Source organism: Martes martes (assembly GCF_963455335.1).
Source record: "Martes martes genome assembly, chromosome: 3".
Taxonomy (NCBI): Eukaryota; Metazoa; Chordata; class Mammalia; order Carnivora; family Mustelidae; genus Martes; species Martes martes.
In genome coordinates this window covers 94,104,113-94,117,139 of record NC_137890.1, presented here as the reverse complement: position 1 = coordinate 94,117,139, position 13,027 = coordinate 94,104,113, and the positions used below count along the sequence as shown (strand labels likewise).

The 13,027-nt window shown below is 45.6% G+C and overlaps 1 protein-coding gene across 1 annotated transcript in view; it reads right to left on the bottom strand.

Moving 5' to 3' along the window:
- SCTR (secretin receptor) overlaps window positions 1–13,027 on the bottom strand; it is a 71,392-nt gene that overhangs the window by 39,606 nt on the left and 18,759 nt on the right. Inside the window, exon 2 of the mRNA XM_080799483.1 lies at window positions 10,341–10,461. Coding sequence (XP_080655609.1) covers window positions 10,341–10,461 — 121 coding nt within the window. The remainder of the gene's footprint in view (window positions 1–10,340; window positions 10,462–13,027) is intronic.

Genomic DNA, 13,027 nt, shown 5'->3' with positions numbered 1-13,027 from the left:
AGTTCCCCAACACTAAAAGTATGCAAGCAGAGAGAGGAACAGGATTAGCAGACTAGGAAATAAATACTTCAGACATTGCATGGAGGCTGCGGGAGATAAGAAGAAGGACCCTTCAAGCCCGAGACTGAAGGCTGCTTTCCTTGAGGCGAGCTCTTGAGCACTATATGCTGAGCCCTTCCCCTCCCAGGCACTGGGCCACTGTACCCTGCCCCATAGAATCCCCCCATCCACCCCGATAACTCTTCTTCACCTGGCCTGAAGCTCTTCATTTCATGCCACCTCTTACATTAATTAAAGATTAATTGACACTGGGATGCCTGGGTGGTTCAGTTGTTCAAGCATCTGCCTTCGGCTCAGGTCGTGATCCCAGGGTCTTGGGATCGAGCCCCACATCAGGCTCCCTGCTTAGCAGGAAGCTTGCTTCTCCCTCTCCCCCTGCTTATGTTACCTCTCTCTCTGTCAAATAGATAAATAAAATCTTTTAAAAAAAAAGATTAATTGACATCAACAGTCTTTTTTTTTTTTTCTTTTCTGATTTCTAATTCTTAAATCCCTCCTTGGGAGAGTGAGAATATCAGTCACTCACAACTCAGTCTGAGTTGCAAACTACAAAATCCTTAGGATTTAGAGTCAAAAGATGGGGGCTGAGAATCCTGTTTCAGCTCTGGGAGATCCTGAGTCTCTCGGAGCCTCTATTTTCCTCATCTGTCAAATGGGTTTAATAAATAATGGTACTTACTATACAAGTTGGAAACAAACAAAAGCCTGAAAAGTTACACAAACCTAAATTACTTGTTTTGTTTTTTTTTAAGATTTTATTTATTTATTTGATGGACAGAGATCACAAGTAGGCAGAGAGGCAGGCAGAGAGAGAGAGAAAGAGGAGGAAGCAGGCTCTCTGCTGAGCAGAGATCCCGATCCCAGGACCCTGGAATCATGACCTGAGCCGAAGGCAGAGGCTTTAACCCACTGAGCCACCCAGGCACCCCAAGTTACTTGTTTTTGAAAAATGAGCCAAGATCCCTTGTGCCCAGGAAAGAAGCTGGGGGGTGGTGAGCTGTGGGCAAGGTGGGCGTGTCAGGTGCTGGGGGTGGAGCCAGAGGGAATCCAGAAAAGGGGGAGCTGGGAATGTTTGCTAGAAAACATTGCATGGCAGGGAGCCTGATGCAGGGCTCCATCCCAGGACCCTGTCCAATAAATAAAATCTTAAAAAAAAATTAAAACAAATTTTAGAAAACATTGTGTGAAAAGCCAGCATGTCTGAAATACTGGTGCAGGCTACGACGTAAATGAACCTCGGAAACCTGCCCAGTGGAAGAGGGCAGACACAGGCCACCTACTGTAAGATTCTGCTTAGAAATCCAGGGTCAGTGAACCCAGAGAGAAAGAAAGCAGAATCGTGGTTGCCGGGGCAGGAGAGGGGGGCAAGGAGGAGTGATTACTTATTGGGTATGGGGTTTTCTTTTGGGGTGATGAAAATGTTTTGGAACTGGAGGGGTGCTGGCTGCACAGGGCTGTGAATGTCCGGAATGACACTGAATTGTTCTCTCTACAATGGTCAAGTTACTATGTGAATTTCATCTCATTCACCCCTTCCCCCTTTCCCCCCAGCCCTCCTGTCAAAAAAATCAGCCTGTTCCCTGCTGCCCATGTTCTTCAGGACTGGGCAACCAGCTAGCAGAGTCAAGAAGAGAAAGGGCGTGGAATGCAAGGATACTACGGCCCAGAGACGATTAGTGTCTTGCTCGAGGTCACACAGCCCCTAAGAGACAGAGGAATGCACATGTCTTTGTGATTGCAGAGCCCACACCTTTCCTGACACCGACTCTCTGGAATATTCTTCCCTACAGAGAGCCAAAGCCCTTCCACCAGGCAGCTTTGGGTGGGGGGGGATAATCAGCTTCTGTAAACAGAGCAATAAATAGCCTGGTAGAGCAGTCCACACAGCTATTAGGGTGACCCTGAAATGTTCCCACAAAATGCTGGGAAGGCCTTGGCCACCTAACCCGGAATAGCTGAAGAGTTAATTTTTTATTTGTGATAAGTGTGCTGGGCTCGGTGACAGCTCTGAGAGTGGCATTTCCTGTGACTCGTCTGGGGATCAAACATTAACCTCCTCCCCCGGGGAGGACTGGACAGCTTAACCATTAACCCCGCGCCCCTAGCCAAGAGTCCCACTGGCCCCTCCCGCTTTAGGCGCCAGAATAGATCCTTGTTAGGGCCAGAGGTCCTGTAGGCCCATAGGCCTGGGTGGCCCAGGGACCTGGGCAGTCTCGAGAGCAGGGCCCCAGGCCAGCCTGCAGGCGGCCTAACCCCAGCCCTTGGCCGGCCTGGTTCTGATGTGGACAACCGCTCCAAGAGCTTGCCCCCTTCACTGTTTCTCTTCTCCCTCCATCTCGGAGGAAGTTGTTCCTCGACCTGGGGCACACATTCATTCCAAACCCTGGGATGGATGCTCTGCTCTGTGTTTTCAAGCGCTCGGCAGAGCGCGCCTGAAGACTTTTCCAGCCCGCTGGGTACTCGGACATCTGCCTCTAGGGCTTTTAGATTAGGCTTTCAAAGCAACAGATGCCCTTTCCTAAATGAAAATTGTGGAAGGCCAACGTGCCAAACAGATCCAAGAGGCTGAGCCCTGTGTAGTGGCGGGAGGGGGAGAAGTAGGGGGGGTGTGGGAGGAGCCTGGCCTCCTTCTCACTCACCTGCCCAGGCCTTGCCAAACATTGTTAAATACTCCAAACCCAGCACAGCCCTCTTCCCATACTAACTCCCAGGCCCTCTCCGGAAGATGGGGTGGGCTCAGGGCCTTCCCCACGGCTTCCCATGGGGGTTAGAGGCAGAACCAGGGTGAGAGTCTCTCATGAGCTTTCTCAAACCTGGGTGCACAATCAGGACCACGTGGGAGCCTTAAGGAAAAAGGATGACCAGCCCCGGCTCCAGATCAGTCAGCCCAGAACCTGGGCTTGGGCACACTCACAACCACCCCAAGCCCTGTGAAGGGGAGGTCGGCATCCATAGGACGCCTGGCTAGCAGTTCATAGATTGAGGAGTCTCCCGGGGCACGGCTGAGCATGTAGGCGGATGGAGGGCCCAAGCAGAGCCTACCCTTCCATGGCAGCGGTCAGCTGTACCAGAGCTGTGGGCATTAAGGAAATCATTCCTAGAAGAGCCTAAAAAGCAGAACGCTTGGCAGAGTGAGGAAGAGGGAATGGTGTTGTAACAGAGGGATCAGCATGTGCAAAGGCCTAGAGGCACAGAGAAAGTGCCATCTTCAGGAAACTATAAACAGTGTGGTTGAGCCAAAGGGAAATGTTTGAGATAAAGGCATGGATGAGGGCCAAGCCAGGCGCTGGACTACATCCTGGAACCACTGAAGAGCACGGGGACATTTCAAACACACCACATGCTCATTCTTCTAAAATAAGCGTCCCTTTCTTTTTAGTAAGAGCTGAAGTTTTCAGGGCTGAATGAAAGACCCATGGCCCGTCACTGGAATTTCAGGCATTTCTTGGGGGACATGCAGGCAGAGGCCAGCTGCCAGCTCTGCAGCACCAAGGTCTGGCCTTGTGGGTACCTTGTTCTCTCCGGTTCCAGACACAGTGTCTGGGGTAGCAGGAGGGCTCGGGGAAGCAGGAGGCTCGGGCACAATGGCGCCCCCCAGTGAGCACCGCAAGACCACAATCTGCCTTCCTAGGAGCAGCTTTAAAGCCAGCAGAGAGGAAGGAAATGCTTGACTGTGGGAGAAGGTTATCTGGTCCCTGCCCCTAGTGCAACAGATCAGTGAATGAGCTAAAGCACGTTGCAACATCCGACTGTTTGTCCCCACTGCCCAGCACTCCCCGATTTTCCTCCTGCCTTTGGCTCCTCCTAACTATGTGTGCTGGGGACCTTGAGGCCGGTGCCTGGCCACCTCTTCTCCCCTCTCACCCCCTCACCTTGTGTGACCTGGACCCCTCTGTCACCTGTACAGAGGCGTTCCCCAGCCCTGAGCTCTCCTCTTTAGTCGCAGCTCTGCATGGCTGACATTCACCTCCTGATCTTTGTCTCTCCTCCCCCCAGAATACCTGGCCTTCCTTGGCCCCATCTTCCTGATGGCGCAGGTGGGACACTCAGGAGTCATTCTGGACACCCACCCTCGCACCCTGCTGCCAAGGCTGTTCATCATCACTTCTTGCCTGTGTTACCATCCAGACCTGTCTTTCATGTGTCCACTCCTCTCCACCTCCACTTACCCTCAGGAGCAGACCTTGCTCGTATCTCCTTGGTCTTTATCTTTTCTGCACACCTCAACCTCATTTGCAAATTGTGAGCAAATTGTGAGCCCCTGAATCCCGTTGTCTGAAGGCTTTCTCCAGCCACTGGAGCCCACTTTCCCCCCAAGGACAGCAGGCTGGGAGGGCAGGGGAATCAATGCTCCCCGCCCCCAGAAGCAGCCCAGGTTCCGACTGATGGGGAGTTGGTGGGTAAATATCCCAGTTCCTCTGTCCCCCCTGTCCCCCAGGCGTGTGTCCTGAGCTGGTTCCTAACGTGGCCCCACGGGACTACAAGCAATAATGCAGCCCATCTGCCCCAGCGTGAATGGCCGGCTAGCGCCATTCGACAGGCTTCTAATCGCTTGCCCTGTTTGGAAGGCATTACACCCCTTCTTTATCCTGTTCTCCCCATCCCTCTGTATCCAGCAGGGTGGCAAACGCTGCCAACTTGAGCCCCTTGGGAAACAATGGAAAACCGTCTTCACTTGAGCAGTGGTTACCAAGCATCTGTTAAAGTTCTAGCTGTTCTGAATGCAAAAAATAGAGAACTAAATGAAAAGAATACCATTGTGCATAGTGATAACGCCGTGTTTAGGGGCCTCCTTCCCTTCTCTGCCTCAGCTCCCCACAGTCCTCCACTGGCGGTTCCTGGGGTAGCTGCCAAATTAGCTGCTTGCATTTGAATCCTCCTCCCAGTTCCTGCTTCCAAGAGCCCAGATGACCATTATCTATTGCCTGGACCACTAGCTTTCCAGTGGGCATCTCAGAATGTCCCTCCGTCTTTCTCCAACCCACCTTCCAGACTTCCCAGTACATCTCACCCTTTCTTCTGGTAACTCTTCTTCCTGCCAGAAACAGGTACTCTTCCCTCCCGCCTGAAGGTAAGGCAGCCTTTTTATGACCATGAGGCAAACAGCACACACTAAGCAGAAAGACAGAAGGAATCTGGGACCTGGTGACACCCTGGAACTTTGCACCAGTTCTGAGTTTCTGTAGCATGCAAAAAAAACAAAAAAAACAAAAACAAAAAACAAAAAAAAACAAAAAAAAACCCAACTCCTATTTGATGAAGCTAGCCTAGCAAGCTTCTGCTGCATGTGGAAAAATACATCCCTCGGTGATTAGAGAGGAGTCTGTGGTCCTTTTTTCTCACCATTGTATCCTTTGTTCTCATCATTCCCACCTCATAACAGTAAGTGCTATATTTTGTGAATGAACGCTTGTAATTTCACATCAACTTTATAAAAAACATTTGGAAATGGAGGCCCAGAGACGTTAAATAACTTGTTCAAGGTCACACAGTCTGTCTAATTTATTTACTTATTTTTATTTTATTTTGAGACAGAGAGAGCAAGCAGGGTGGAGGAGGGGAGGTGCAGAGGGAGAGGAAGAGAGAATGTTAAACAGATCCTCTGCTAAGCATGGAGCCCTTACATAGCTCAATGAGAGACTTGATCTCACAGCCCTGAGATCATGGCCTGAGCCAAAATCAAGAGTCAGATGCTTAAGTGATTGAGTCACCCAGGCATCCCCAGTCTGCCTGGGCCCCTCTCCTCCTCTCCCCTCCTCTTCCTCTTTCTTTTTAAACATTGAGGTAAAATTCGCATAACAGAGATGGAGGCTGCCTTCCCTTTCAGTTCACAGCACATTCCACAGTCATTGCCACCAGTAGTCAGGTGCCCTGTGAAGGTGACGTGGGAAAGGCGGAGAGAGGAGAAGGAGGCTGAGGCAGAGGAGGTGAGAGGAAGGAAAAAGTATTGTGTAGCAGGCAGAGCTGCTGGGGCACAGCCTAGTTCTAGAGAGTGTCTGTGTCACCTGGTGCTGGACAGGGGAAGGAGTCCCCGACCCGGCCATGAGGCACTGTGAGAAGCTGGATGACCAGGATGCCTGGGTGGCTCAGTTGTTGAGCCTCTGCCTTTGACTCAGGTCGTGATGCCATGGTCCTGGGATCAAGCCCCACGTTGGGTTCCCTGCTCAGCGGGAAGCCTGCTTCTCCCTCTCCCACTCCCCCTGCTTGTGTTCCCTCTCCCAAATAAATGAATAAAAATCTTAAAAAAAAAAAAAAGGAAATTGGATAACCCACAGATCAAGAATTTCAAGAACAAAGGCCATGATGTAGAGGGAAGACTTTTGCAAAAAGGTATGTATGGCCTGTACCCCAGTAAACCGCATAAACTAGATGAAATTGTTAAGTTCCTATAAACACACAACCTACCGAGACAAGCAGGAACAGCTAGAAAATCTGAGCAGACCTCTAGCCAGTAAAGAGATTGAGTCAGTAATGAAAAAATTTCCATTTCCTAACAAAGAAAAGTCCAGATGGCTTTGCTGATGAATTCTGCCAAACATTTAGAGAAGAATGAACACCAATCCTCCTCAAACACTTCCAAAAAGGAGAAAAAAGGGAACAACTTCAAAATCATTCCAGGAGGCTCTCATTAACTTGTTACCGAAGTCAGACAAAGACAAGATAAGAAAACTACAGACCAATATTCCTGATGAACAATAATGCAAAAATCTTAAACAAAATACCAGGAAATTTGAATTGAACAGCATAATCCATTAAAAGGACTATACACTATGACAGAATGAAATCTATTCCTGCAAGGTGAGGATGGCTCAACATATGAAAATCAGTCAGTGTAATATACGACATTCAGGAACGGAGAACAAAAACCATATGATCATTTCAACTGACGAAGAAAACGCATGTGACAAGGTTCGGTACATCTCATGATAAAAACACCTAACAAACTAGGAATAGAAGGAAACTACCTCAACATAATAAAAGCCATATGTGAAAAGCCCACAGTGAATATTATACTCTCTGGTAAAAGACAGAAAGGTTTTCATGTAAGATGAAGAACAAGGCAAGGATGGCTGCTATCACCACGTGTGTACAAAGTAGTCCTGGAAGTCCTAGTCATAGCCATTAGACAAAAAAAGGAAACAAAAGGCATCCAAATCGGAAAGGAAGATGTAAAATGATCTCTGTTCACAGACAACATACTCTTATATGTAGAAAATCCTAAATATTAAAAAAAAAAAAACCAACCACCTGTTGAGCTAATACATGGTCTCAGCAAAGTTGCAGGATAGATACAAAGTCAACACACAAAAATTAGTTGTATTCCTTTACACTAATGAGAAACAACCTGAAAAGGAAATTAAGAAACGAATCAAGGAGTGCCTGGGTAGCTTGGTGGTTGGGAGTCTGCCTTCGGCTCTGGTCATGATCTTGGGGTTCTGGTATCAAGCCCCATGTCTGGCTCTCTGCTCAACAGGGAGCCTGCTTCTCCCTCTCCCTCTACCACTCCCCCTGCTTGTGTGCTCCCTCTCACTCTCCAATAAATAAATTAAATTTTAAAAAAAGAAAAAAGAAAAGAGAAATGAATCAATTTACAATAGCATAGGAAAACAAAACACTCAGGAACAGACCCAACCAATGAAGTTAAAGACTTGAATGCTAAAAATGAAAAAATGTTGCTAAAAGAAATTAAAGACACAAATAAAAGGAAAGACGTGTTGTGTTCATGGATCAGATGACTTAATATTGTTAAGATGTTGATACTATGCAAAGCAACCTATAGATTCAATGCAACCCTTATCAAAATCCCAATAGCATTATTTGCAGAAATGGAAAAATCCTTCCTAAAATTCATGTGGAATCTCAAGAAACCTGGAAATAGCCAAATCAGTCTTGAAAGAACAAAGTAGGAAGTCTCATGCTTTCTGATTTCAAACTTACTACAAAACTACAGTAACCAAAACAGTGTGGCGCTGGCAGAAAGGCATATAGCCCAATGGAATAGAATAGAGAACTCAGAAATAAACCCTCATATATATGGTTAAATGATTTTTGACAAAGGTGTCAAAATCATTCAATGGAAAAAAGGTTTTCAACCTGTGGTATTGAAAAAACTGGATATCCACATATGAAAAAATGAAGATGGACACCATAAACAAAAAGGAATTCAAAATGGACCAAGGACCTAAATGTAAGAGCTAAAATTATAAAAATCTTAGGATAAAATATATGGGAAGAGCTTTGTGAGATTCAATTTAGCAATGATTTATTGGAGATGACATCAAAAGCACAGAAAACAAAAGTAAAAAATAGATGAATTGCACTTTATCAAACTCAGAAACTTCTGTTCATCAAAGGAAACAATTAACAGAATGAAAAAGCAACCTATATAAGAGGAGGGATTATTTACAAATCATAGAGGTGAAAAGGGGGTAAGACCCAGAATATACAAAGAACTCCTAAATTCAACAGGAAAAATCCCAAACAACCCTATTTTTAAATGGGCAAAAGACTTCAATAGACATTTCTCCAAAGAAGACATACAAATGACCAACAAGTACATGAAAAGATGCTCAACGTCACTCATTATCAGTGAAATGCAATCAAAACCGCAATGAGTTATCACCTAACACTCATTTGGATGACTACTATAAAAAACAAACAAACAAACAAACAATAAAATAGCAACTGTTGGTGAAGATGTGGAGAAATTGGAACTCATATGCACTGCTGGTGAGAATGCAAAATAGGAAAATCACTCTGGAAAAAAACAGTACGCCAGACCCTGAAAAAATTAAAAATTAAGAATAGAATTACCATATAATCCTGCAACTGCCCAGGGTTTGGGGAGAGAGAGGGATGAATAGGTAGCACACAGAGGATTTCTAGGGCACAGAAACTACTCTGTCCAATACTATAATGGTGGACACATGTCATTATACATTTGTCAAAACCCACAGACTGCACACCAAGAGCGAATCATAATGTAAACCATGACTTTGAGTGGTAATGTTGATCAATGTAGGTTCATCAATTATAACAAGTGTATCACTCTGTTAGAGGAGGTTCGTGGGGGAAGTCGTGTTTGGGTAGGGAGGAGAGAGTATATGGGTACTCTACACTTTCTGCTCCATTTTACAGCAAATGGTTCTAAAAAATAAAGTCTATTTAAAAATTCAAATAACATATAATTAGCCATTATCCATTCTGAAGTGTATGATTCAGTGGAATTTGGTACAGAGTATCATGCAACCATCACCTCTATCTGGATCTAAGATATTTTCACCACACCAAAAGGGAACTGCTAAGAATTACTCCCCATTCCCTCTCCTCTTGCCCCCTGGGGGCTTCCCACCTAATTTCTGTCTGTATGGATTTGCCTGTTCTGGACATCTCATATAAATGGAATCATACCATTCACGGCCTTTTGTAACTAGCTTTCATCACTTAACATGTTTTCAAGATTTATCCATGTTGTAGCATGTATCAGTACTTCATTTATTTTTAAGACTGAGTAATGTTCCATTGTGTGTATAGACTACATTTCCTTACCCATTCATCAGCTGATGGACACTTGGGTTGTTTCTGCCTCTTGGCTATTGAGACTAGGGGCACTGTGAATACATGTGTACAAGTCTTTGTTTGAATACCTGTAATGGATTCTTTTCTTCATGTTACATGCCTCCTTATCCTTAGGTGGGGGAAGTTAAAAAGCAGCATAGAAATAAAATTAACATTTAAATATCAAATTAATGTTATTTTAAATGATTAATAATAATGTTTAAATAAATAATATTTAAGAATTAAACAGTACTTAACACACTTTATCATTTCATCATTATAATCCCAAAGTAGATATTATCACCTCCATTATGTAGATCAAGAACCCGAGTCTCAGCAGGTTAAATAACTTGTCCGTGGTTACACAGCCAGTGAGTGGAAGCCAACATTGGACCCCAGGTTTTTCTGACTCCTCGTTGACTCTGTGACTACCTCACTCATCAAACTGGCAGAGGAGGCCAGAGAATGGATAAGAGGTACACTGCCTTAAAAACACAGACTATATCCACGAGCCCCGAGGAACAGTGAATGGTGATAATCTGGCTTTTTGGGTATGTGTCAACTGCTCAATGGGATCATTCCAGGCCCTCTCCAACCCCTTAGGTGATTATCTGAATGAATACAGCTAGTCTAGCTCCCTCCATCCCCAACCAGCCCAGTCTCCCTTACCCTAGTGGGATTAGTGGGTCTAGTCCAAGCATGGACTAATGTGGGTCACATACCTGGGGCTGGCTGCTCTGTGCCCAGGTCTCCTGGATTATCTTCAGAGAGTTCCTGTAGGCACTGGTCCTGTTCCTCTTGCAGCACCCGCATCACATCACACAATCCAGGGAGGGCACCCACCTGCAAATCCAAAACCCAGATTGCTCATCAGGGCCCCTAACTACTGTGTACCACAAAAAGACTTTCTGTGCACGAGAATGGGGCCAAACAGTGGGGATTCAAAATGAGGAAAGCAAAATCCATGCCAGGAAGGAGCTCCTCACAGCGAGGTGGAGGCAGCCACTCCTGGAAGAGAATTCAGACCAGGACTGGGACAGCCAGGACACTCGAACACAATGTAGCTTGTCCACTGCAAATCTTGCTCTTAGGTTTCCCAAGAGTCCTGAGCCCAGTGAGTTACTTGCTTTCTGGGCACCTTACCATTATTAGTCTGTAGGACTTCATTTGTTCCAACACTGTTTATTTCTCAGGTTTGGCAAGTTTGGTTTTGGTTTGAAGGTCTTTGAAAGCTATGCTTGACTATCTCCCAGTTCCCTAGAAGAGCGTCTATGGCCACCCCAGGCAAACAGCGATGGACAGAGGAGTTGGACAGGAAAGGTTAGCACACAGTCCTGGCTTCCTAGCTCTTCCTAGAGTAGATTTCCAGAGCATGGCTCGCTTCTTTTATTCATGCCTGACACTTGATAAATATGTGAGTGATTGGGTAAATGAATGAATGAATGAACAAAAGACCAACTGAAAAGATCAATGAATTAGACTCCTACTTTACTTTCTACAGAGTATAGAATTTTAATATAGGAGTCTTCTCACATGCATTATTACCTTATTTAATCCTCAAAATAACTCTGTAAAGAGACCCAGGAAAGGCAACTGAAACCCATTATGGTTAGGGCATGTGACCAAAGGCCGACACCTAGGGGTCCTGATTTCAGAGACCAGCCTTCCAAGAGGTCAGGGGCCAGCTTTTATATGCTCCTGTCGACCTTGCACCAATGCTTTGCAGATGGAAATGTCAACATAATGGAGCAGGGAGAGAAGTCCCTGGGGACAAGGCTATGCTCCAAAATGGCACAAATCAACAAAAGATCTGGCCAGAGAAGGGCAGCTAAGGTAGCACTGTCTTCCAATGATTCCAAAGACAAACATAAATTATCTGATTATCTCTTATTTTGGGTCTTCCACACTCTTCACTAATGCAGTCAGAAAGTATCTATCTGCAGGGTGCCTGGGTGGCTCAGTAGGTTAAGCATCTAACTTTTTATTTTGGCTCAGTTCATGATCTCAGGGTCATGAGATGGAGCCCTTTGTCAGAATCTGTGCTGAGCTTGGAATCTGCATCAGATTCTCACCCCCTCTGCCCTATCCCCTACCCCTTCTTGGTACTCTCTCTCAGGAAAAAAATAAATAAATAAAAGTATCTATCAGCTGTCAGCAAATGCTCTTCTCCAGCTACTCCCTGATACCAAGCGACTGGGTCTGTGATGCTCATGAAACACACACATCACATCCCCTGGCCCAGAGCCTGTGATCATCTGCAACAAAGCTATCACAGGAACACCTGTGCCCACCCAGCATTAAAATCATACTGTGCTCATTCCTTCCCCAGTCATCTCCCCTACATTTCCATCTCACACCTGACAACATAGCAAATGACTTCATCACATTGCTTTGATGACTCTTATATTGAGACTCTTACATTGAAACAAGTGGCTTCCCTAAAAAAACAGTCATTGTTAGGAGAACCAGCAGGCAGCTCCATATACTCGTGCTCTTGTCCCCTTGTGGGGCTCTGCCCAGTCCTTGCTGAAGCTCATCATCACCAGTAGCCTCTGGCTTTTTGGCAGAGGCAATAAAAGAGTTTCAGTGGAAAAATCCACCTACAGGTTGGCAGGCTGCCTTTAGTTCACCAAGGATCTCAAGTAGGCACACATTCTGTTCAGTGCCACTTTGAAACTAACATTACCCTTAAAAATGTGAGCGACTGCTGGAGGTAGTGTGAGCAGGTACAATCTTTTAAATGTCATCATATATTAAGTGTCACAAAAATGTTCATACCCTTTGGCCAACTGACTTTACTTCTAGGAACCCATCCCTTATGGGAAAAGCTTTATATAGAAGGATTCTCTTGCAGCTTTACATTTAGTGGAAACAAAGAGATAAACTTCAGCTTTCAGGAAGATGTAGCACATGTACCTTTTCCCTATTACTCCCGTTAAGTACAACAAGAAATCCTGGACATCATATACAAAACAAGCATAAAAAGATTCTGGAAGGTGGAAAGAACGCAAAGTGGCTAAAGACCTCCTGACTCAAGGAAGTGGTGAGTTCCCTGAAGTTTCTTTTCTCTTTGTATATCCCATTACTAAAGCTGAATAAGTTAGCAATAAGAAAATGCAGCCAGAGGCAGACCAAAAAATCCCCCAGTAAAAGCCTGCTCTCTCAAGCCAAGGACCAGGAAAAAGGGAAGGTAGCAAGACAGAAAATATATAAACAACAACTGCCCTACAACAGCCAAACACCACAGAAAAAACTGTGGTCAGCTGGGGAGCCAGGACTTCTGCCTTCCCTGGGCTGTGACATCGGTGCCCAACCTCCCTGCCAAGGTGGTGGCAGAGATGGCCAAGTAGGGAGCTGAAAATTCATCCCTGCTGTGTGCTAACAAAGGTCCCCCCAGCCCATGATGTTA